Source organism: Antechinus flavipes, chromosome 6 (genome assembly GCF_016432865.1).
Source record: "Antechinus flavipes isolate AdamAnt ecotype Samford, QLD, Australia chromosome 6, AdamAnt_v2, whole genome shotgun sequence".
Lineage (NCBI taxonomy): Eukaryota > Metazoa > Chordata > Mammalia > Dasyuromorphia > Dasyuridae > Antechinus > Antechinus flavipes.
Genome location: NC_067403.1, coordinates 169,694,590 through 169,721,160, shown reverse-complemented (window position 1 = coordinate 169,721,160; position 26,571 = coordinate 169,694,590). Strand labels below are relative to the sequence as shown.

The 26,571-nt window shown below is 35.5% G+C and overlaps 1 protein-coding gene across 1 annotated transcript in view; it reads left to right on the top strand.

Annotated features, from left to right (window-relative positions):
• Window positions 1–26,571, top strand: part of SLC4A4 (solute carrier family 4 member 4) — a 350,270-nt gene that overhangs the window by 121,613 nt on the left and 202,086 nt on the right. Inside the window, 1 exon segment of the mRNA XM_051964746.1 lies at window positions 14,869–15,029. Within this exon segment, the coding sequence (XP_051820706.1) occupies window positions 14,869–15,029 (161 nt within the window).

The window sequence follows — 26,571 nt, the reverse complement described above, 5'->3', positions numbered from 1 at the left end:
CTGACTGAAGAGCCCATTTGGGGCTCTTCTTGTTAAAGATACTGAAGTGGTTACTTCCATCTAGGACAAGGGGAACAAGATATTATTTCCTTCTCTAGCTCATTTTACAGATGAGGAAACTGAAGCAAAAAGGACTAAGTAACTTGCCCAGGATCACACAGGTAGTATCTGAGATTAGATTTAACCTTTTGTCTTCCTGAGTTCAGACGCAGCACTCTGTCCACTGTGCTACCAAGCTGCCTAGATAGTTGGGGATATGGATATAGCTACATATTTGGAGGTGTATTCTCTCTCTCTTTCTCTTTCTCTGTGTGTCTGTCTCTGTCTCTCTGTTTCTCTCTCTCTCTCTCTTTCTCTGTCTCTCTGTCTCTCTCTGTCTCTGTCTCTCTCTCTCTCTCTCTTTCTATTTTTCTGTCTGTATGCCTATCTGTCTATCTATCTATCTATCTGATCTTATTTCTTAATCTCTCTCTCTCTCTCTCTCTCTCTCTCTCTCTCTCTCTCTCTCTCTTCTCTCTCTCTCTCCCCCTCTGGTATAAAAACAAAAGGTAAGAATTAGTTTGATGTAATTCATCTATCCAGAAGGTAGGATTTACTTGGGTTTTGGTGAAGTGTGATTTGCATATTTTTGTCTGGATTTGAAATGTCAGTTATAATTTTCTCTTTAGAAAGGGCTGCAGAATCCCATGATCTCAGACAGAATTAGAAGGGATCTCAAAGGTGATCTAGTTCAACCAGCACTGGTTTGAATGAGCTCAGAACAAGTCCCAAATACAAGGCAGCTCCCTAATATTCCCCTAACACACGGCCACTCATTCTTCTCTTGAATGCTTCAAATGATTATTTTGGGGATGGTTCTCATTTTATAGACCATTAGGTGGCTTCATAGTGCACAGGCGACTGTAACTCATGTCAGGAAGATCTGAATTCACCCCCAACCTCAGACACTTGCTACTTGTGTCCTCCTCCGTTACCTCAACTATAAAAATGAAGATAATAGTATCTACCTTCCAGGACTATTCTGAGGATAATATAGTATTTGGAAAGTGCTTGGAAACAGTAACGTGCTGTACAAATTTGTTGTTGCTGCTGCTGTTAGGAAGTTTTGCTTGTATCCAGGCAAAATCACCCTCCCTATAACTTCCACCCATTGCTTTTCTCTCTGGAGAGGAAAACCCTTCAAATAGTGAAACACAACTCTCATTTAACATCCCTCTCTTCTTGCCTACACACAGACACTAAGTCTTCATTTTTGCAGACTAAAGATTACCAGTCCTTACTTTTGTGACATAGTCTTCAGGTCCTTACTATCAATCACAGTCATCCAGTTTCAAGATTTTCCAGGTTGTGAGTACCCTTCCTTGAGAACAGGAACTTGTTTTTGCTTTTCTTTGTATTTCCTGGCATATGATAGGCATACAATAAATGCTTGTTGCCTTACCTTAATCTCCTCAAAAGAGCACCCAGAACTGAAAACCCTGGCTTAGATATGATTCAAATGGAACATATCACAGCAGTATTATTATCTTTCTAATTCTGTGTGCTATACTCTCCTTAATGTAGCTGTGTTAGCTTTGGTGGTTTCCATATTGTATTTGGAACTTATTCTGAGGTCCTTCAAACCTCCAGATCTCTTTCAAATGAACTGTTGCCTCATCGAACCTCACTCATCTTGTATTTGTGAAATTTATTTTTTGAGCTCAAGAATGGACCTTTACATTTATCCCCCTTAACTTTTATTTCATTGGATTTTTCAATATTTTAACCAGTTGAGATTTTTTCGGATTCCAATTCTATCGCCCAATAATTCAGATATTCCTTCTGGCAGCAGACTAGACTTAGTTTTGTTTCCTGTGCCTTCAAGTCATTGATAACCATGTTTTATGTGAATTCTGCTCATGGAAATGTGGAGTTGCTATATAATTCTCATTGCTTAGATAGCAGAAATGTTTTACTAGGAATTCAGATCAATATAAAATTTCTTCTCATAAAAGAATTTGTGAAAACTTAGTATCTTGCCTACTTGCTTATCCTAAAGAATTTGCATTTTTGGATGTTAATACCATTTTTTCAAAGTTTTCAATAACTTTATTATTATTATTTTAATAATTATAACTTTTTATTGACAGAACCTATGCCTAGGTAATTTTTTTTACAATATTATCCCTTGCACTCACTTCTGTTCCGATTTTTCCCCTCCCTCCTTCCACCCCCTCCCCCAGATGGCAAGCAGTCCTATACATAATACCATTATTTTTAACAATAGAATAGATAATCAGTAGTCTGTGTTGAAGGAAAAGAAGAAAGGAAGGAAAAAAGGAAGGAAAAAAAAGAAGGAAGGGATGGAGGGAGGGAAGGAGGGAAGAAGGGAGGAAGCTTAAAATGAAGTACAATGATTACATTAAAAATAAATATTCTTAATGTGATTTTCTTAAGAATATGAATAGACAGCCACTTTTGCTCTTGTAATTTCTCATCCATTTTCTAGATGGAGAACTGTGGAAAACAAATTGTTGCCAGGACAGGTCACCTAGTGGACCGGGGACAGAACTCAGAATAGAGTTTGCCTTTGCAAGTCATGTAACAAGTTAGAGGAGATTATATATATTAGAACTTGATTATGAAAATTCCAGAGAAAGTCAGACATGGCTTTTCATTTTTCTTTCCTATAATAAATTCCTCTTGAGAATATCCTATTCTTGTTATTTTTAACAAGCTTTGCCATTTTATTTATATGATATTCTGATTCTGGGAAATCTAACTTTCTGGGTATGAAAATATTTTCCCCTCTCATTCCTAAACCAATTCTCTTTTAATTTCTAGCTTTGTGGAATTTAGGGAGAACTTGGTATGAGTTTGGCTTGATGATAGCTGGGGTCCTCTCCAACTCAGATTTTTTTAAAACTTTCTAATCTTGAAGTTGGAATGTAGTTTAGAGAGAATCCATTCTAACCTTTCATTTTCTAGGTAAGATGATGAAGTGTTAGCATAAGTCTTAACTCTGACCCATTTGTGAAGCCTAACAATTCTCCATTCTTCTTTGAACAATTTGATATCATCTGAGACATTGGAGTATATTGGTATATGTTTAACTAGTGGCTCTCCACAAAGAAAGTGTGGGCACTTTTAAGTTTAAATTCTATTCTATTATTAGCATTTTTCCAATTACTTTCTTAAATTGTTGCTGTTGAGTTATAGTTGTATCTAACTCTTGTGGCCATATTTGGGTTTTCTTTTATGCAAAGATTTGCCATTTCCTTTGCCAGCTTATTTTTACAGATGGAAAACTGAAGTAAAATGACTTGCCATGGGCCATACAACTAGTTAAGTATCTGAAGTTTGATTTGAACTTAGCTGTCCCCAACTTCAGGCCCAGCACTGTGCCACATAATCAAATAAATTTAAAAAATTATAAAAACAATGAAAAGTAAAAAATTAAACCCTGATTATTTGCTGTTTTCTGTATAAAAAATGCCTTCAATACAATTTTAATAACCAGTTCCTTTTAGTTGAGAGCTAGAATGGACTTTAGAAGTCATTGAGTCATACTGCTTCCTTTTATAGCTGAAAAAAACTGAGGCCCAAAGGGTTAAGTGACTTTCTCAGAGTCACTGCTAACAAATATTTTTTTCTTTATAGTGTTAATCTCTTCGACAATCACCTGCTAATTCAGTTGATTTCAACCTAATCAATATTTTCAACTAGTCAATAGTTCAGAGTAACTATGACCAAGTTAAGGGCCCTTAAAAGATGAAGTATTTTTTATTTAGATTTGATCTTGCCAAGAAAAGTCCACATTAAACCACAACACTGCTTCTTTTGTGGGATATGCTTGATCATGCTGGTGATCTCTGGAGTCCAACAATAAGGAGAATAGGCAGGATCAACAAGAAAGAGAAAACAAGAAAAGAGGTCTCTAAGGCTCAGGAATGTTCTTGTTTAACTGTTGGGAAGCTCAACCTTGTTATAAAGTCAAGAACCAGAAAATTATTTATGGGTCAGGTTAATTTCTGAAGTTCTATCCGCCTCTGTGTTTCTACTTTTTTTGTAGAAAAAAAAGGAAAGTCAGTAAGACAGGAGACATCTGGTAGCATTTTTGAAGTTAAATCTAATAGAGCATTTATAGATGAATAGACAAGAGGTATTTAATATGAGAGTTCTGTGAATTCACTTGATCCATAGATGTCCCTTTTTAAAATATTTTACTATTTCAGCATCAAGTCATTAGAATTTTCTGGGTACTCAGTGAAGTGGCATTAATTATAATTAACTAATTTAGTACTGCTGGAGAAATATCTGTGGCTCAGAAAATTTTTCAAGGTGGTCTAGAAAACATAAAGGAAACAGAAACAAAGTTTGGTCTTGTTTTACTTATGGGTTAAAGTCATCCATAAAGAACTATTTTTTTTTTTTAAGCTAGTGTTGCTGATTTCTTTAATTTAATTATTTTTCCATTTCCCTTTAAAGGTTTAATTTGTTTTCCATTTTTTAATAGCGATAATTAAAACACATTTATTTTCTCTCCCTCTAACCTTTCCCTTTCATCCTGGAAAAAATAAAGAACAAAATTCTTTTTAGCAAATATACTTAGTTAAGCAAAACAAGTTTCCCTAGTGACTATCTGAAAAAGAATGTCTCAATCTGTGTCTTGAACTCATCTCCTTTCTGAATTCTAATAACCTGTTAAATGAGTAAGTCTTATAGCATCAGGGTCTTAATGCTGCCATCCAAATATAAAGTTGTAAATTGTGACTCTAGTTGGATTCTTGCCAAACTCCAGTCATGGATTGAGTTGGTCTACAGAGCCTGGAACAAATGGCATCTGTAATTAGCAGCATTGTTTGTACTTCTCCATTGAACTTATATAATAGAACCTTAGAATCTGTCTAGTCAACTTGTGCGGAAACAACAGTACTCTCAAAAGCAAAGTCATCATTCTGCCTGTGTTTGGACACTTTCAGTAATGGGGGAGCTCACTATCTTCTTGGAGAAGCTATTCTCTTTATAGAGAACTATAAGCATTAAGAAGTTTTTCCTGAAATCCAGGCTATTTTTTGCAGTTTCTATCCATTTCTTTTGAATATCTTCTCTGGGAAAAAAAAAAGCATCCGTTAATAGCAATGATAGTTAACAACTTTGTGATTAGTTCCAAATTGCTAGTGTTATAAACTGGCTATTGTTCTTTTGTCAAGGTTTGGTTTTTTTAAGCTAGATGATAATTTTTGGGTTTGCTATTATCATCAGTGTAAACTTTCACATATCTTGCTTAGAAATGAAACTACAGTCAAAACATTTATTTAGGCAGAATGGGTTAACTTGCTGCACGTGAGGGGAACCAGATCTGCCTCTCTCTCTGTCTCTATCTCTGCTTCTATCTCTCTGTCTCTGTCTCTCTTTTTCACACATACACACACACACACACACACACACACACACACACACCCTTCTCATAAACATACATTATTTTTTTTTTTTCTATTTCAGATAATAAGAGGTCTGTGGTAATTTTTGGCAAATAACTTTAGCTCAAATGAATTCCTCTGAAAGAGATGAAGGCAAATCAATATAACTAATTATGTACATGACATATTGCATGTAAGTGCAATGTTTTGCAGTATTTCTTGCCATGCTAAACTTGAAAATTCAGAAATTCTTGAAAATAGCATTTGACCCATTAGCAAACCAGTATTGGCTTCCATGTTGGGTTTAAGGAGGCACTAACTGGTTGGCACACAATTCACTACAAAATTTTTATCATGTGGTTGGATTTTGTTCCTGTACAAAAATCAAGCCTATTTTCCATTATAAATTGCAAATTTCCATTATAAATCACAATTTGAATTATGATTCATTATAAAATGAATCACAATATAAAATCAGAGGCCTTGAATTTTCTTAATTATATTTTATCATATGCTTGCTAATTTGTAAAACTCAAAATGCCCCATGATTCTCCTATTTTGAACATATTAGTGAAAATCTGGTTGGCAGATCCTTGATCTGCTTTAAAATGGGAGATATTTTATCAAAGTCATACTGAGACCTTGAGATAAATATTTATTTTCCTTTTGGATTTACCTCTAGAAGATATGGCCATATTGTAATTATATAACATTAGGGGAAAAAACCCCAATATCATTTAGCAAATAATTTGTTATCTGATAAGTACTGAGATTTCAGGAAACATGGACTTTTTATTGAGAATATGTGGTAATTGCCATACAAGCAGAATAATGGCTTTTTAATATGCTCTACAATGAAAGATTTTAGCTAGTTTTTAATAACAGAAGAAAATATGCTCATGACTTATTTCCAATTGTTTATTTAGCTTATTCATTGATTGATATAAATAGGTCTCCTATCCCATGTAGCATTTGAAATGTACTCATGGGTCCAATCCTGGTATGAATTGTTGTTTATCCTTAGTTTTTTTTTTTTTTTTTTTTTGCTGAGGCAACCAGGGTTAAGTGACTTGCCCAGGGTCACAGACACAGCTAGGAAGCATTAAGTGTCTGGGAGCAGATTTGAACTCGGGTCCTCCTGACTTCAGGGCTGCCCCATATCCTTAGTTCTTGAAGACTGACCAATGAGATCAATTGAATAGATTTGTCGCAGGAGCTTTAACTTGTTCTGTTTTTCGGACCTGAGCTGGTTTGCTCTTCCTTAAAAAGCCCCTCTCTCTACACAGGAGCTCCCCATATTGGTGCCAGATATAGCTTATTTACCCAATGGGCTTTAGCCCTCCTCAAAACTTAGATTCAGAAGGCTAAACTCATGAGCTCAAGTGGTTCACTAGCTTCAGCCTCCTCCAGGAGAAAGAAGCACCAATGTGAACCATTTCACTTGGTCCAATTAAAGCTTCTAATTAGAACTTGTTGATTGATTGAATTCAAATGCAATGAAAATTTTCCATTTCTCTGAATATTTTTTCAGATTATTGCCACCTATGCTATTAGATTGCCACCCCTCAATGTAGTTAGCTTTAGAACCTCCCAGTTTTTGTGATTACCATTCACAAATACCCCTAGACAATCTACCAAACATGTCAAAGTCTCTCTCTTATCCTTTTAATGTCATGGGAATGATATTATTTTCATTATTATTAACGGTTTACTGAACCTTGTGTGTTAGGCGCTACATTAATTATATGTGACATAGAATTAGAATTTATATTCCAAGGACCTGTCTGGTACTGAGGCTTTGAAAGGCTATTTTCTGCTTACAGCAGAATATTGAGCTGGAGGGTTGTATAATATAGAATAATGGGGAAAACTAAGAGTGGTCAGAAAATAAGTCAGCCGATAGTTTATGATTTCTAGATTAGCCTTCTATTTTTCTAAAAGTTATTTTTTTTGTAAGCTATTGTTGTTGGGTTCAAGACCTGCATCTAGTGTGTGAGGTAAGTGTGATCCAAGCAGTTTACTTTACCCCTCAGTATATCAGGCAACTCTCAAAGCTTCTAGGTTTCAGAACAATTACTGATCCCAAATTGGTAGAGGGAACTTTCTCATTGGGAGTTCACTTTACTAGTAAAATCTCAGGTCCAGAGCAAGTATCATATGCTACTTTTAATAAAAACCATTGCAAGTCATGGGAAAACTTTTCATTGAAAGTACAAAATGGTTATCTTACAGAATACAAACCAAATATTCTTAGTGAAAACTTCACAAGGGGAAAATTCATGAAACAAAAACTTTTAGTTCCATTCATTCAACTGGTACCATTTTAGGGTATTTTCTGGGCTCTTGAAGTATCAAATCCTTTGTACAAAGATGTGTCCTAATAGCAGCCACTTAAGCAACTGCTGAATTATTAGCACTTACTTACAAGAGAAAAAGATAGTTCTCCGGTGTTGAGGAGTCAAGAGGAGGATGTTAGAGAAGCCTGAATAAGAGAGAGCTTGAAGTGATCAGAAAACTCCACAGGTCAGGAAAAGTGACCCTTTTCCAGTGAAGATCCTTGGCCCGATTGCCAGAAACTTAATTTACGAATTAGGACAACTTGAAATTTTCAAACCAGCCCCTCTGTGTGTGTGTGATCAGAAAGACCATAGTTTAAATCCAGCCTCAAACATTGCATGACCCTATGCAAGTCACTTGACCTGCTCAAATCTAGTCTCAAATATTCACTAGCTAGATGACCCTGGGCAAATCATTTTAACCTGCATTTGCCTCTGTTTCCTCCTCTGTAAAATAGGGATAATAATAGAATCTATCTCTCAGGGTTGTTGTGAGGATCAAGTGAAATAATTGAAAAACCTTAGTACAGTGTCTAGAATATAGTATTATACTGATAATATCTATTCTTATTATTATTATCATATAAAACACAAACAGAAATAAATAGGGACTGAACCTGTGATTTCATTGACATAAGGAATTTCAGGATTGAGGAAACTACTTAAACAAGGTAGGTTGCTACCTTTTCTCCAGTTTATTTAGAGAATTGCTAAAGCATTATGAAATTAAGGCACTTGTCCAAGCTCACAAAGCCATTATGAATCAAAGGGGAATCTTGAAAGCATATCTTCTTAGCTTTGAGCACAGTACACTACAGCCATGCAGTCTATCTAAGAGGAAGCAGTGAATAATCCATAAAGGGTATATTTATTTAGCAAAGATGGGAGCAACTATTTTTAAAAACTGAAATAACACCACAAAGAGGGAAAATAGATGCAACAAAATAGAATTTGCAAATCAAATTCTATTTCTTTCCCTCAAGGCTTTCCCACACATGGATGACAGGTAGCAAAATAGTTAGCTGTCAGTGAAACTGAGATGCCTTAGCCCCTCCACTCAGTTCTCTCCCCCAGACAGGCCCACTGCCCTCTATTATTAATCCCTGGACACCAAATGCTTTGAATCATATTCAGTTCTTTCCCTAAAATATAACATTAAGAAAATTTCTCTCCAAAACTCCACTGAATCACTGTACTTTTTTTTTTTTTTTAAGAGACCTTCAATGCGTTCTTTGAAATAATAAATTGTGGCAACAGGACAAGGATGACCCATTTGATATTTATAGATTTAAAATCATCCTAGATTTCAAGAGCAAGTCTGAAATAAAGAATATAAACTAAAAAAATAAAAAATTAAGACAAGTTTTTTTTTTGCCTTAAACACCAATATTTTTATTTCTAGTTAAGAAAAATAGTGATGAATGTCACAATCCCTGTGCTTTTATGATTATTCTTTCAGAAAAAAAAATCTTAGTGTCAGGTCAACTTGCTGCATCTAACCTCCATCTGCTGCTTTCAATTTTTTTTGAACAAGAGGGCCAGGTTTGAGGTATTGAGGATTCTTTCTGAATTTTGTAGAATTTTTACTCTGATGAAAAGGTGGTTAAGTATAAAAGAACCTCTGACATGAGGAAAATCTGCTTTTTTATCCTCTAGGTCAAAGTGTTCTTATTCTGGAGTCTGTAAATTTAAAATTTTTAATATATTGATTAATGTGTTTAATATTATTAACTTTCTTTGTAATCCTATGCATTTTAATTTATGCATTTAAAAAGACTCTTCAGAGAAGGTATCCCTAGACTTCAGTTGACACTGCCAAAAGGGTCTAAGATATAGAAAATGGTTAAGGACTCCTGAGTTTGATAATTTATTATAGGTTTCTTTGAGGTAGCCTTGTATAGTGGAAATAGCAGTGAAGTGAAGAAGTCAGTCAATCTAAAAGCATTTATTAAGCACTTCCTGTGTGCTAGGCAATGGATTAAGTACTGAGGATTATTTAAAAAAGACAAAAGACAAGATACTCATGACCTGTTGGGAAATAGGAGACTTAGGTTAGAATCCTGACTTTTTCCTTTATTAACTGTGTGACTTTGGACAAAGTTAACCTTGTTGGATAAAATAGGGATTAAAATGTTTGCCTTCTTCACCACATTATGTAAATGAGAGTTATGATTTTTACTTATTGTCTTGAGAAAAGTCAATACCCAAATGTTACTACAGGGATTCATTTTTTTGGCATTCTTTATATCTTCAGCTCTTAGTATAGTTCCTGACACAACAGATACTTAATAAGCACTTGTTGACTTGATTTCATTGGCCACTTTCTAGCAGTATCTACTTCATTTCCACAACTACAGTAGTATTACTAGTAGTAATAATTGTGTAATGGTAGCAGCAATAATAGTAGTAGTAATAGTAATAGCAGAAGTTGTTTGATTTAGGATTTCAGTCTTTCTACCTTTCTTTGTATCTCTAGCTCTTAGCATAGTTTCTGGAACATGGTAGGCACTTACTACTTGTGCATTGACTTGATTTCATTCTAGTATTTTATACTTCATTTATATGATTTCAGTAGTATTAGTTATAGTAATGTTAGTATTAGTAGTAAATGCAGTGATAGTACTAATTTTAGTAGTTATAATAATAGTAGTGGTAAAAGAAGCAGATGAAATAGCAATAGTATTACAATAATGGCAGTAGTAGTAGTAGTAGTTATGGTAGAAGTAGCAGTAGTCTAGAACTACTAGTAATGATGGCAGTAATATAGCAGAAAGAATAATGTTGTTACATTCATATAGCACTTTAAGATTTGCAAAGTCCTTTATACATTTTCTCAGTTGATCCTTAGAATCTCCCTGTGAAATCACTGTTATTATCCTATCTTGTAGTTAAAGAAATTAGAGATCAGAGAAAATAAGGAACAAGAATAGGGACTTACAGGTAGTGAGTACCTGAGACAGAATTTGAAACCAAGTCATTTTACTTCTGAGTCTTGCACTCCATCTCCACTCCCCCCTTGCCTTTTATAGAAGGGGATGTATATGCTACATATGATGTTGACCATTTTTGTTGGCTTTCCAGGATAGGTGGTAATGGAGATACTCCTTGGTCATTGTGAAAAAGTCTCAGATTACTATGAATTTCAGTTTCATTATTATGAAATTCAGTAATTCAGATCCCTAATTCTATTTATCACTGAAGTTTTAGAGTTGAATTCTCACTTTGCAGTAATATTCTAATAGTTATTAGCTGGGCAGGGGTGGGTGGGTACTGGAGAATGGGAATAGTGTCTTAGGCGGAGCTGCCTCTGATCTCTGACCTTTGTCCTTATGGCCAGCAAGTTAGGTGAGTGTTTAGTTTTTTTCTAGGTAAACATTTTTCAATCATTAAACTGCTGGGTGAAGAATGTAGAAAAACAGGATTTTTACCCCCTTAATTTTTTCTTATACTTTACAGAAGACCTGGAGTTAGAGAAGCAAAAGTTTGTTTTTTTTGTTGTTGTTGTTTTTTGTTTGTTTGTTTGTTTTTGACCAACATGAAGGAGAAGATTGCAATGTTTTTACTCTTTCTTAACAGCATGTCCAGCCTCAGAATTTCCTATAAAGACACTGGCACGTGTGCTCAGTTCTCTTTTCCATTCTGTTACTGTATTGCCATACATTCCCACACACTCCACAAAAAAAGAAACTTCTGTAAGCTTTGAAGAGATTTCTTTGTAGTGTTTATATATGGACCATTGGAAAATCGGTTTTCCTTACCACAGATCTATTGCTCACTGGGCCAGATGGTCTTTTGTAGACATGGAGAAAAAAGTTCCCAGCTGGACTTCTGGAAATGCCATACTTTAGGGGCCAGTTATACTAGTCTACTTACAGTTCCCCTTTGCCTGGTCCATCTTCCCGTACTCCTGCCTCATAGCCTCCCTGGTTTCCTTCAGGCACCAGCTTTTGCAGGTGATTTTTTTGGGCTGATTTCCCCATATGTTTGGGCTTTCTCCTCTGAGGATGTCTTTCTTTTGGTACGTATGTTTCTTATAGTTATTAATATATTGATTTTGCCATTAGAATGGAAGCTGCTTGAGGACAGGACTGTTTTTTTTTTTTTTTAATTCCCAGTGCTTAGTACAATGCCTGGCACCTAGCAGATGCTTGTTGGTCGATTGATTGAAATTGAAAGGGAAAAATTTCATCAGGGGAACAGTAGTGGATAAAGTGACTCAGTTGGAGTCAGGAAGATCTGAATTCAAATTCTCCATTAGATACTTATTAGATTTAGGTCACTTAATCTCTCTGAGTCTCAATTTCCTAATCTAAAATTGGAATAATTATAACATTCATAACACAATGATATTTTGAGGCTCAAGTAAGAATTTACATGTATGTATAATATTAATTCCCATTTGAGCATATTATAAATGATTGATATATATTCTCATTATGTATATATTTGTATACACATATAAAATGTCATATAAATATTAACTATATATAAAATATTAATTCTCATTTGAGTACCTTATAAATGATTAATATTATATATTCTTATTTTATATATTTATTTATATACATACATACATATATATATAAAGTACTATGTAAATATTAACTATTATTAATATAAAATATTTGTTTGGATCCCCCAACATTTCAAGAATTCTTATTTTTATTTGTATGGGTTTTTCCATTCCAATTTGTATTGGGTAAAGAAGTAAACAACAATGTCAATAAAAATGTGGATACATGAAGTCCTGAAGAATCAAGATGAATATTCAAAAAAAACCACACCAAAATTTGTCCTCTTAACTGTGGGTTCTCCCCAAGGCTCTGTCCTAGGTTCCTCACCTCTCTCTCTAACCTTTCTTAGTGACTTTATCAGCTCCCATAGACTTAATGAATCATGCAGATGACTGATAGATCCATACATCTAGCCCCCTCAGTTCTCCTCTGAGTTGCAATCACACACCACAAATTGCCTATTTGACATTTCAAAGTGGATGTCCTAGAATAAACTCAAATGTCCCCAAAGATCTCATCTCTCTCTCTGAAATCTATCCCTCTTCCAAATTTCTCTAAGTCTTTTGAAGAAATCACTCCTTTTCCAGTCTCAGTTCTATTCTTTTTCTTTTTCTTTCTTTCTTTCTTTCTTTCTTTCTTTCTTTCTTTCTTTCTTTCTTTCTTTCTTTCTTTCTTTCTTCATTTCTTCCTTCCTTCCTTCCTTCCTTCCTTCCTTCCTTCCTTTCTTTCTTTCTTTTCTTTCTTTCTTTCTTTCTTTCTTTCTTTCTTTCTTTCTTTCTTTCTTTCTTTCTTTCTTTCTTTCTTTCTTTCTTTCTTTCTTTCTTTCTGCTGAAGCAATTGGGGTTAAGTGACTTGCCTAGGGTCACCCAGCTAGGAAGTGTTAAGTGTTTGAGATCAGATTTGAACTCAGGTCCTCTTGATTTCCGGGCTGGTGCTCTATCTAATGCACCACCTAGCTGCCCCATCTCTGTTTCATTCCTAACTCTTCACTTTTATTTGTCCCACATAATCAGCCAGTTGCCAAATCTATGTCCATATCATCTCTCAGATCTCACCTCTTATCTCTCCTCCTTCACATATCACCTCCTTTCCCCTAGATTATTGCAATAGCATTCTAATTGTTCTCCATGTCTCAAGACTCTAGCCACTTCTGTCCATTCTAGGGACTGCTGCCAAAGTAATTTTCCTTATAGCCTAGATCTGACCATGCCATGTCCCTATTTTATCATCTTCACTTGTCCCCTTTAACTTCTAGAATAAAATATAAACTACCTTGTTTAGCTTTTAAAATTCTTCACAAATTGGTCTCAATCTGTCTCTCGCTTTGTTGAGCATCATTTCCCCTCTCTGGTCTACAATCTGGACAAATTGGCTTTCACTCAGTTCTTCACATACCTTTCACCCATATTTGTGTTTTTGCATTGGACATTTGCTACACAATGAATTACCTTCTCATCTGAATTCCTCCAGTCCTTCAAAGATACAGTTCATCATCTTTAGTGAAGTTTTTCTTGAAGCCCTCCAAATGCTAATGCCTTTCCTCTCAAATAAACTCCTATTTAACTGTTTTGACTTTATTATCTTTATATTTCTTCTTTATATACTACCATACGTACTTATTGTCTTTCCCATTAGTTTATAAGCTACTTGTGGGCAGTGACTATTTCATTCACTCTATTTGAATCCCTCTCTCCTAGCACAGTGCCTTACACATGGTAGGCACCTAATAAATATTTGCCATTCATTGATATGTTCCTTTATGTGTCCAAAATTGCATGGTCAGTATCCCACTGGACACCATCATGTTCTCATCCATGGCTTCTGTGCCTTAGTTGATACTCTATATGAGTTGCTGTGGTGGAGAAAAAAAAAGGACTTGGGGCTCTAAATTTTACTGATACACCTCTCTGAGTTTAAATGGGTTGATCCACAAGGGAAAGAAACACATTTTATTGGTGCACCTGGACTTGGATATGCTTCTGGCTTGATTGGTAGAGCCAAGCTGTTTGTACTTTACTCCATTTTAAGGGAATAGCCCTGTTTATCATGGAGCACTGGAGAACAGCATTAGGAGAAGCATCCGTCTGAAAGTGTCATTAACATGCTTATGAAGACAAACATAAATTTTGTGATCCATTGTGTTGTACCTGTTTTCATCCTACATAAAATTTTTCTCTAAAGTCAAAGTTGAATTACCATTTTAATAAAAGTTTTTCAAGCATGTTGTGGAAGGCTAGTATGAAGGTAGGGTACCGTATGTAGAAGATAAGAATTCCTTGATTTGACCTTTGAATCTTATAATAATAATAAAAGGTCATATATAAGACCTTAAATAATTTCGCAATGGGATAATACCTCAAAGAAAGAAAGAATTTTTTCTCCTAGTTTTTTGACTTTTTTTTGCCTCAGTTTCTGACAGAGAACAGAAAAAAGGTAGTTTAAAGAATATTGGTTTTATTTTTCTGTTCATCTTCTTTCCTGTTTAATTCCTTGGGTAATAAGAAAACATTTAAAATTCGCTCACAATGGATATTTTGTGGGTGCTTGAGTTTGGAAGGGAGCCTTCTTAGAGTACCCATAACCTTAATTTCTTTTCACTGATCTGTTTTCTCCTAGATGGATCAAGTTTGAAGAAAAAGTGGAGCAGGGTGGAGAGAGATGGAGCAAACCTCATGTGGCCACATTGTCCTTGCACAGTTTATTTGAACTGAGGACATGCATGGAGAAGGGATCAATAATGCTGGATCGGGAAGCTTCTTCTCTACCTCAGTTGGTGGGTAAGTATCATGCTCTGGTGAGCTCCTCTTTTTCTCCCCCATACTTTAAGTAAATGACTTCTGGCAAAAAATTAGCGAAATGTGTTTTGAGGGGCCTTGGTTAGATTGTGAGTTAGAAGACTGGAGTTCTAGACCTGTGTCTGCCAGTAGTGCTACATGGTCATGGTCATTCATTTCACCTGGTCTCATGAGAAATGCATCAGAAACATCTTGATAGTACTGTGTGAGATCTGATGGAGAAGGGTTCTTAATAACCAGGAGCAACAAGGAAGATTTCATAAAGAAAAGGGCATTTGAAATCAACTTTCAAGAATAGGAGAAGGGACAGAGGGACACCCCGGGCAGGTCTCCTATTAGCAGTTGGTCTCTGGATGGGGTCAAACTGTATCTGAACCAAATTCTCTTCCATTATATCTGTGATCTCTAGTTCTGAGTAACTCACTACCACCCAAGGCAGCCAGATTATGCTTCTTTACATTAACTTAAATCTTTGTACCTTCATCTATTTTTCTTAATTCTTACCTTGAAGCCAGAGAGAACACTGGTGAGCATTGTTTTCTCCACGTGACATACCATTCTAAGGGCAAAAACAGTCAGGATGGATCTGCAGTTATAAAAATGATAATTCTATTATCATAGGTGAAAATGCAGCACATGCTATTTGGTCAAGAAAATCTTTCCTTTTTTACAAAGCTGATGAGGCTGTAAATTAAAAATTGATTTATGAAACAGTGTGGGTTATTGTTTTAAGGAATGGTAGAAAGAGTGAGAGAGAAAAAAGAGGAAGTGAGAACTTTTCAAGTGACTTTTATCCACTCAGACACAATAGGGAGGGGGTCAAATTTCAGAAGTACTCTATAGTTAATGAAAAAACTCCAGGTTCTATTTGTGAATGAAAATTGCAAGCTGAATTTCAATGTCACAATCCATGACCTTAAGAAACCATGAAATACTGAAGAAGGAAGTGAGCTGTTACCTTAAGGGTTTGCCATTGAACATTCTTTTTCTTAGGAATAAGCTCAACTGGTACATTTATACAGGTGGCTCTAGGCTGAATCTGAAGCCCAGATTTTTCATCATACCCTGCTCCCATTCTGGTACTCACTAGGTATGGACTCTGAAGAAACATGATCTTTGACCCTGGTCTAACACAGAAACATCCCCATGAATAGCCTTATTTATCACAGGGATAGAGAGAGAAAGCTAAAGGCCCAGAAATGTTTTTGTAACAATTTCTTCTGCTACTTTTTGTGGAGAGATGTAGAGGAATAGGAGAGGTAGTAATTTAGTTAGATGGATTTTGAATTGGTAAAATGGGGGGATTCAAAGAACAGCCACTAAGGATTTGATGTTAACTTGCAAAGATCTTTGTGGTTGAATGTCTCTGAGATCTGTGAAGGGCCCTGTAATAACAGTTCCATCAACAGCTTGGATTTAGGCATAGGTGAGAAATGTTTCAGATTTACTAATGAAAGCTGGAAATGAAAGAATATACAGTCAGAATTTAAGATCTTTTCAATCTAGACTATTGGGCTAGACTATATTATTGAAGCTAAGAAAATAAAACTGAAAAAGGAAAAATCATTCATTAAGTATGAAGTACTTTACAAATATTATTTCATTTGATCCTAATGACAACCCTTTGGGATAAGAGCTATTATTTTCCCTATTTTACACATGAGGAAGCTGAAACTTCCAAGGTCACATGATTAATAAAATATCTGAGGCTGTATTTGAACTCAGGTCTTCTTGATTCCAGATCCAGCATTCTATCCATTGTGTCACATCACTACTAGTATATTGGGCTGAACCTGATGAGATATGACTTTAAAGGTTTAGATGAAAAGTAATATAATGTACTTGAATTAATATATGCACACATATATGTATAAACATGTGTATATATATATAATTGCAAGGCAATTAGGGTTAAGTGACTTGCCCACCATCACACAACTAAGATTTGAACTTAGGTGCTCCTGACTCCAGGGTATTCTATTCACTGTGCTATATAGTTTTTCCCTTGGGTTAAAATAAATCAATTTTTGAAATAGAAGAGAAGCAATAGCTAGATAGCACTTGAATCCCCCCCCCCACTCCCAAATCAGAGTTTTTTAGTAGGCTATAAACTCTATGAATCAATAGAATGATGTAATGATCAAAAAAGCTAATGTTATCTTTTGCCTACATGAAGAGAGGTAGCATATCTAGAAGTAGAGAAGTAATAGTCATGTTCTATACTTCCAGTGAAGATGGAAATGTGAAACATTCCTAGAGAGTACCACTTTTCCCTCCAACATTGCAGCAATGTCCTAAAAATTCTTCAGAAGGATCAGTGGTCAAGAAAGCCAAAAAGAAAGAATAATTTAATCCTCCTTTCAATCCAGGATTGCATAAGTGGACTACTAGAAACTTGACGGTGTTCTGAGCCGAGACAAAACATGAAGGAGGAAGCCAATACTTTGGGCTGGGACCTTAAACCAGAGAGATTTTTGTCCTGGCTTTTTGGAGCAGCAGAGGGCAGAGCCAGTCCTTCAGGTCATGGCACAGGGAGAGTGGATTGGGCAACTCCACTGGGTTTCCCAAGAGGCCAAAATCCAATGGACTGAAAGCTTACAATAGAGCCACAACAGAAGAAAGGGTCTTAGGACTGGGTGGCCTTCAAGAAGCCAAAAGTCAGCCCTTTTGATTATACAGTACAATTGTGAAGCCACAGAGAGAGACAGAGTTAGTACATCCCCCCAAACCTGTGGATTCTCCCTCTGTTCTGGACCCATTGCTGTTGTTGAGGTCACTCAGAGAGCACAACATTTGGGCATTCCCAGTACTGACCTGCACATTGGGAGTTTCGCAGAAGGTCTTTACTCAGCAATTACAGTAATTAATGAAACTTATCCGAACTTCTTTAGGGGACAGAGATAACTCCTTGTGGGGGATAAAGGTAAAAGTGATGGAGAGAGGAAGAAAATTAGAAGCTGCATTGGGTCAACAGGTGACAGTCTAAAAAGCCAGGGATGTCACTAAATATTTGTTAGGCCCCTATTTACAATTGTAATGGTTTTGTCATCCAGACCAGAGAGGAGACAGACCAACCCAGGACTGCCCAAACCATTCAAGAGTGCAAGAGGAAGCTGAGTCTGTCTCTAGTATCAATTCTAATAAAATCTGAAGCAAAAGATATAAACAAACAGAAGAAACAATGAAGAAATGCTATGGGTTAAGAAAAGCTCAAGAAAAACCCAGAGGAAGAGCATGCTTATACAAATGTAAACAATTACACAGAGAATAAAAAAGAATGGCTTAGTCACAAGAGTGTTTGGAAGAAAAAAGCTAGAGCTAAAAAATGAAATTATAATAGAAATTAAAGCTTTGGAGGAGAAATTGGAAGGAGCAAAATGAGCTTAGAACAGAAAGTGGAAATCATTACCAAACCAGGGGATTCCTGAAAACAAAAAAAAAAAATCAGATTTCATGAGACAACAAAAAATACTAGAAGGAACGCAGAGGACTAAACAAATGGAAGAAAATATAAGGAATCTTCTCAGAGGCACAACTTTATTTAATGCCAGCATCCTCTTGGTTAAGGTTTGATGATAAAGTGAAATGAGGCACTTTAAGTCACTGAACATTTACTATAAGGAATTTTACTTTGTCATAACCTAACAAAGATATGAAACAAGGTTAAAGCGATAATTAGTATCTATGGAGGCATCCTCTCTTATCTCCATATGGAAATACATCTAGTCATCAAGATATAGTAAAATTATTTGTATGGACTTCAGAAATCTATCAAGTTAGAAGGGCCTAGACTCCATGTGGCTGATAACATCTTCTGCCCTTATGAATAGAGAAGTTGGGAACATTCAAGTCCTAGGAGCAACTTTATACTAGGCTTCCTTCATATTGGTTTTGCCAGGGGATGTGGGTAAAGTAGAGAAGGAAATGGGGTCACAGAAGCTGGTACCAGTAAGATCCCAGAAGCATCTTTGTCTTCTTTTAGGTAGGGCCTCCTCATATTGATGATGAGAGGAAAGAAGCTGTATGATGGAACACTGTTCTTAAAACAAATCTATTTTCAGAATAACTCACCTGGAAAAACATTAAAGACAAATAGTTTTAAAATCACTGGACTTCCTAAAAATTGTGATCAAACACAAACCTTGTATGTTGTCATATTTCCAGACATCATAAAAGAAAACCACTTTCGATCTAGTAGAATTAGAGAACAAAATGAAAACAGAGAGAATCTACTAGTCATCTTCTGAAGGAAACCTCAAACTTCAAATACTAAGAAAGTCATAGGCAAAATCTAGAGCTTTTAGTCAAGGACTAAGGAAATGAGTCAAATAGCCACAGTAAGGATCATACAAAACCGTACTCCAACTGTACCAGAGTGTGAAAACCTTGGAATAAATTCTAAAAGGCAAAAAAAAAATATAAACAAGAATAACTTATCCTGTAAGTCCAATTGACAAGGAAAAATGGACCATTAATACATTAGAAGACTTTCAGACATTTATGGTGAAAAAGACCAATGTAAACATTGACATATAAATACAGGAATCAAGAGTAAAGTACAACAAACATGAGGCTGGATGTGCCTTTATTCTTTTAAATTCATGTTAAGAGAAGAAAAGAGATAGAGAAAATGAATATAATAGAGAAAAATTACTATTTTATATAATTGGGGTATGTGAAAAAGGTATAGAAATATGAAGACAAAGTGACAGAGATAAGTATCACATGAATTTTGCTCTCATCTGAATCAGGCAAAGGAAAATTGAACATATTCCAAATTTGGTGAAGAAATACCTTAAACTCCACAGAAAAACAGGGCTTTGAAAAGATGAGGGGAGTTTAAAAGGCAGGGAAAAATCAAGAAGAGAATAATTACATACAAAACCAATGTCAGATTTGGGGGGTAGGTTGTAAAGTCGGGATTAAAAACAAAAGAGAGAGAAGCCATAATTAGTGTTTGAGTTTAGTGAAGAGAGGAGGGGCACAGGAATCAGAGCTGGATGCTTCAATTAATAGATTCCTAGGACTGAGCAGATTTTCTAATACTTTCTTTATAAAGAGAGGATGGGGAAAGAAGGAAAAAATACAATAGAATATAAAGAAATTAGAAATACAATCATAACTGTGAATATGACGAACTCGCCCACAAAAAACAAGAGAATAAACAAATGAATCAGAAAGTAGAATCCAGTGATCCATTGTTTCCAAAAGATATACTTTACTTTGGACATTTTCCAAAAACAAAAACAAAAACAAAAAACCTGGATGATCATTACTTAAGGATGTTATGGAGGGCATTCCTGCCTGGGATGAGAGATTAGATGAAATGATTTTAAATGTCCTTTCCATCTCTGATTTGAATATCTGTTTTGTGAGTGGAATTGGCTCATTATTACTGTGAAGGGAATGTTTTAAAATAGATGATGGTCTGTTGTGAAGCTGTCCTTAGAATCTATGCAGTGGTAGGACCATCAAAGGGAAGTCACCTTATAAATGGTTCTTCAGCATAGCTTTCCTTAGTTGGGTCAAAAACTGAAATCCTTATAGCAAATAACTGTAGAATGAGGCTATGCTGAAAGCCAAGTGGAAATTGACAAGATCTTTGTGTTCTCAGCTTTACTTGCCATCCTTTTATTTTCTCATGGAAACTATTTCTCCAATCTCCAAATATTTATTTTAAAAATAGTCCTCATCCTAAAACGTCAAGCCAGGAGCTCCTTTTAAAAATCCTCATCCACTGATATATCTGTCCTTTAGCCCTAGGGCCAACCAGTCATGTAACATAAGAGTCTGGCACTAATAATTCAGATGACCAAGACTGATTGAATCAAATAGGATGTCAGCAAAGAACATTCTATATAGATTGGGGAGAGGAGACTATTTGAGGAGATAGAACTGGTTTTCAGGAATGAAACTGATAGTAAAAGAAATAATTGTGGAAAACCCCACCTTTTTTTTTTTGTTGTTGTTTTGGAAGTAAAAAACCACTAAGAGTATTAAGACTGAATTTCATTGGTTTGGAGCCTACACAATTAGGAGAATAATAGAAATCAAAATGGGAAATTTTGATAGGAGAAGCAATTTTTTTGGGAAATATTATAAGCTCAATTTTGGATATGTGAGGTGTCAAAGGGCAATCATACGTCCAGATAGAAATATATAGAAATTTAATAGAATTCTGGCCAGAAATTGTGGTGGAGACACCAGTCTAATTGGCTATGCATAAGATACTAATTGATATGATGAGATTGGATAAGATCACCAACAGAGAGAATAAAGGAAAAAAGAGGAGTATTTGAGGGTCAGGATTAGAACCACCAGTAAAAGAGATGGCCAAGAAGGGAGATAGATAGAAGAGAACCAATAGAGAGTAGGGGCAAAGAAAATTAAGGGAATATTGAGAAACAAGTGTGATCAAAATTGCAAAAAGATTTATGGAAATAAGGAATATGAAAAAGGCCATTAGATTTGGAAACAAATAAGTCATTAATGGCTCTTAAAAGAGGAATTTTATTTTATTTTATTTTATTTAATAACTTTTTATTGACAGAATCCATGCTAGGGTAATTTTTTTTTACAACATTATGCCTTGCACTCACTTCAGTTCCGATTTCCCCCTCCCTTCTTCCACCCCCTCCCCCAGATGGCAAGCAGTCCTATACATGTTAAATATGCCACAATATATCCTAGATACAATATATATGTGCAGAACCGAACAGTTCTCTTGTTGAACAAGGAGAATTGGATTCAGAAGGTAAAAATATCCTGGGAAGAAAAACAAAAAATGCAAACAGTTTACATTCATTTCCCAGTGTTCTTTCTTTGGGTATAGAAAAGAGGAATTTTAATGGAGCCAGGAATCAGTTTGGAAGGACTTAAGTGTGTGAGTGTTAATGAAGCAATGAATATAGGCTATAGGTGGGATGAATAGAGCTTAGATTTGGAATCTTCTTTGAAGTTCCAAATTCAAATTCTGCCTTAAATACGTACTAGTTGTCTGATTCTGGTCTCTTAAGTGACAAAATCATTTTATCTCAATCTCAGTTCTCTCATCTATAAAATGGGATAATAATAACACCTACTTCATAGAGTTGTTGTATCAAACAAGATTTATATATATATATATATATATATATATAAATTACAGAGGCATACATATATACATATACATACATGTGTGTATTTACACATATGTATATATACACACATAATATACATTTAATATTGTATATCTTATATGCATACATGTCACAAAATACTACATACATGTTGACTTTATTATTATTGTTATGAATGAAAAAATATTAATTAGGCACTTATGATGTGCTTACATATTGCCAATCCCTGAGACTGCAAATACAAATATGAAGATAGCTCCTGCCCTCAAAAACCTTATCCTCCAAAAGAAGAAGACAAGAACACAAAGGAGAGAGGAATATTTTAGTTTGGAAAGCTACAGAGATAGTGGGAAAACAGATTGATGCTCCCTTTTTAGGAGCTATGATAGAGTCAATTAAATTACAGTTCTAGAGCTGGCAAGTCAGCAGTAGAGGGGAAAGTGGACAAAGAAAAGACCATCAGATTTGGGAAAGTCATTTTAGTTGAATGTTGACATTGAAAGCAATGTTGATGATCTTTGGAATGGAAGAGAGTTTTGAAGAGAGTGAGATGAGAAACAGGCACTGATTCCTTTTTTTAATGATTTTAATTGAGTAGCAGAGGTTATCAATATCAGGATAATTATTGGGGATGATAGGACCTAGTGAGGGGTTTGTTTCCTAATATTGGGGGTGATCTATACTAGAAATAGATTCATAGAAATCATCTTTTCATATTGTTTGCAATGATACTGGTTTTTGTGGTGTCAGAACAAAAGTTAGCTACAGTGTAATAGAAGAAACATTGAGTCAATCAGGAGACCTTTATTAGTGTCCTCCTGACTCTGAAGGAGTTGAGGATGAGTATAATCTTAGAGTCTCTGAGTGGTGGCAAAGGGTGGATAAGGGAGTTTGCCAATTGCCATAATCTTTGCAGTGCAGTAGGAGGCAATTCATCTGTTGACAGAGAATTTATCCTGAATTATTCAAGTAATTGGGGAGGAAGCATCATAATATTGATCCACCCCACAGTGTGTTGTGGAGAATTCTGCATGATTGAACCTCAAATACATAGTACCTCAAATTTTATGTAAATGGATTAGACAAATAATAAGCAATAAAGGCAAACATAAATAAAGAACTTGATTTCCTCCCTCCTCCATATTCCACCCACCACTTCTTTGCTTGGAGTTGCCTTTGATAATCGCTGACATCCCAGCAGGCAGAAAAGACAGGGATGGAGAGAAGAATGGAGAGTGGGTTGTATATTTTCTTTAAAAGTAGTATAAAATGCTCTAGTTTTTGGTGTTTTAAAGAAAAACAAAAGGGGGGAGTTGAGGGATATGGCAAGCAAAATGTACAACATGTTTGCCAGCTGGTGTTACTTCTCACAGATTGTTTTAAAAAAAAAATGCCTAATTATCATTCCCCAGAGTTCTACTGTTTTATGTTCTATATGCAGAACTCTTTTTGAATCCAAAAGCAGCTAACATGTAAGAGTAGATAAGTAGCTTCCTTTCCATGAGCTCAATGTTCTTATTTGTAAAATGGTGATAATAACTCTAGTACTACCTTCTCCTCTCCACTGGTGACGGATGTTGTAAAGGAGTTCTATACACTATACAACATGATCTATTATTAGAGTCAGCCATCCTGAGAATAAGTTATGGAAATTAACTCGGTGATCATTCTTTTGCTTTACTTTTTTTGTCAACTAATCATTTGAGATTAGTTTGAAAATATAGTTACCCTTTTCCAAGAAATATAAAGCTTATAACAGTTTTTAGTTGAGAATCTGACTCTATCAGCTGTTTTGGTATGTTAAATATGACTGATAAGAAATGCCATATTTATCTGAATTTAATCTTCCCTACCTTTCTTAAGGTAATAGCTCATTGAAAGGAAAGGAATAGATTCTTAACTCTGCTTAGATTTTATATCAATCATATACAAGGTTGGTGGGTGGTATGGGGTGGGAGTGAGGAGGAGAGTGCATATCTCATGTGGTGACACTTTTAGGTGAAGGTCACATAGGCCATATGAAGTTTTCCCAAATACATTAATTTGAATAATATAGGAAGTAAAGACCTGATGTGATATTATACCTTTCATTTCTGCTAGAGGGAGAGGCTGAGACCATTAGATCGCATGAAATTGGGAAGTTCTGAGCTACAGTATTGGATGAAGCTAATTGAGTGTCCATAATGATCGGGTATCTGACATAATTAAGGTCAGAACCTGAGAATGGTGGGGGGCAAGTGCATTAGGTAGTCTAAGAAGGGTTAAGTGACACAGGTTGAAATCAAAACTTGTCAAAACTTTTGTGCTAATCAGCAATGAGCTTGGGCATATGAGTAGCCACTGACCTTCTAGTCTAGAGGTCATAGATCCAGTTTTGAAAAGAAAAGGAAAGGAAAGGGAGGAAAAGGAAGAGGAAGTGGAAGAGAAAGAAAAGGTAAGGAAATAGGAGAAGGAGAGGGAAGGAGAAGGGGAAGGAGGAGAGAGCAGAGGAAAGGGAAAGGAGAAGAAGGGAAGGGAAGTAGGAAGGGAAAGGAATTGAAGAGGGAAAGGAGAAAAAAGGAAGGGAAGGGAAAAGATATATAAAGGGACAGACAACAATAGGAAAAGAAAGATAGATAATCTAATATAGTGGAGAAAGTGTTGAATTGGCTTCAAATTCAAGTTTTGCCAATTTCTACCTGATTGACTTTTGGCAAATTATTTAACTTTATCTTCCTCATCTGTAAAACTGAGGGGAAATGGTGGGATGAGGTGACCTCCAAGATCCTTTCTAGTCCTTAATAAATGATCCATGACCCAAATCTGTTGTTTAGAAATAAATATATCTGTAGACTCAGAAGAATCTGGGTGGCCAGAAAGCATAGAATCATCTACATTAATATACACTTGATCAAGTGCCTGCTTTTAGCAACCTGACTGATGAATACTTGAATTTGAATCCCAGCTCTGTAGTTACACAGCTATGTGTGATCTTTGGAATCAACTGATCAATGAATCAATTAGTAAATAATTTACAAGTCTCTTTCTGAGAATGCCAAGCACTACACTAGGCATTGGGAATATCTAGAAAGAAAGCCTTCAAGGAACCTACATCCAGTTGAAGGAGCAACTTAGACATGAAGTAACAAATATGAAAAATGTGTCAATAGAGACAAGTTGATTTGAGGAGTTGGGGAAAACAGTGTCCCCAAAACTCAGAGAGGAGAGATGGTTCAGGAGGATAGGGTTATCAAGAGTTAAATGTTAAAAAAAAGAAAAACAACCAACAATGAGGATCGAGAAAAGTCCACAAAATAGAGCAATTATGAGACCATTGGAAACTGGAGAGAATGATTTTCACTGAGTGATGAGGTTGGGAGCCAGACGGAAGAGAGTTTAGAAAAGAATGAGAGGAGAGGAAATGAATGAAATAAGTTTAGACAGCTTCTTCAAGGAGTTTGGAGGAGAAAGGAATGAGAAATATAAGACAATAGCTTGCAGGGCTTTTTAAAGCTGAAAGAATGTTTGTTGTTAGCAAGGAAGGACTGAGTAGATAGGGAGAGATTGAATATTAGAGAAAGAATGGGGATGGTAGTTAGTGCATTCTGTTGGAGAAGATGGAAAAGCGTAGATTCAAGGAGATGACCTTGACAAAGAGAAAATCCATCAATGCTTGGGATAAATGATTGGGAGATGATTTTAAAAGATTATAAGAGGAAAATAAGGAAAATTGGGGAGCTTATGGCAAACAGCTTTTATTTTCACAGAAAAAGATGAAGTTAGGTCTAGCTGTGAAGGTTAGGGGATAGAGTAGCATGGAAGGTTTCAGGAAAGAGAAGATTTGGAATGACTTCTATAAAGAGTGGGGAAGAGAATTGATTAAAGATAAGTAAACGAATTATTAGTGGTTTGGGACATAGTGAAGATGAGATGTCCTTGTGACATTCATTTTGAAATATTTAATAGGCAGTTCGTGATTTAAGATTTGAGCTCAAGAGAGGGACCAGGACTGGATATAGATATGGGAACCATTTGCTTAGAAAGATTTATTAAGTTCATGAGAGCTGATGAGATCACCGAGTGAGAGGGGGACCCAGAACAGAGCCTGGGTTTAAACTGAAATTATGGAGAATGATATACATTTTTCTAGTGCCTTCCTAACTAAAGTTTCATTGTGTCTGCTTTGTTGTATTATATATATGCGTATATATTTAATATATGAATGACTTGTCTCCTCTGAGGGATATATGCTCGTTGAATCAGACTTTCATTTTTCTTCTTGTATTTCCAAATTTATCTATATCATATAAAAGAGGTTAATGAATGTTCTTTGATCAATTGACTGATTATTCCAGCAAAAGGGACAGGGAGTGGTCAGATAGGTAGAATTAGAACTAAGAGAGAACAATTTCACAAACTAAATAGGA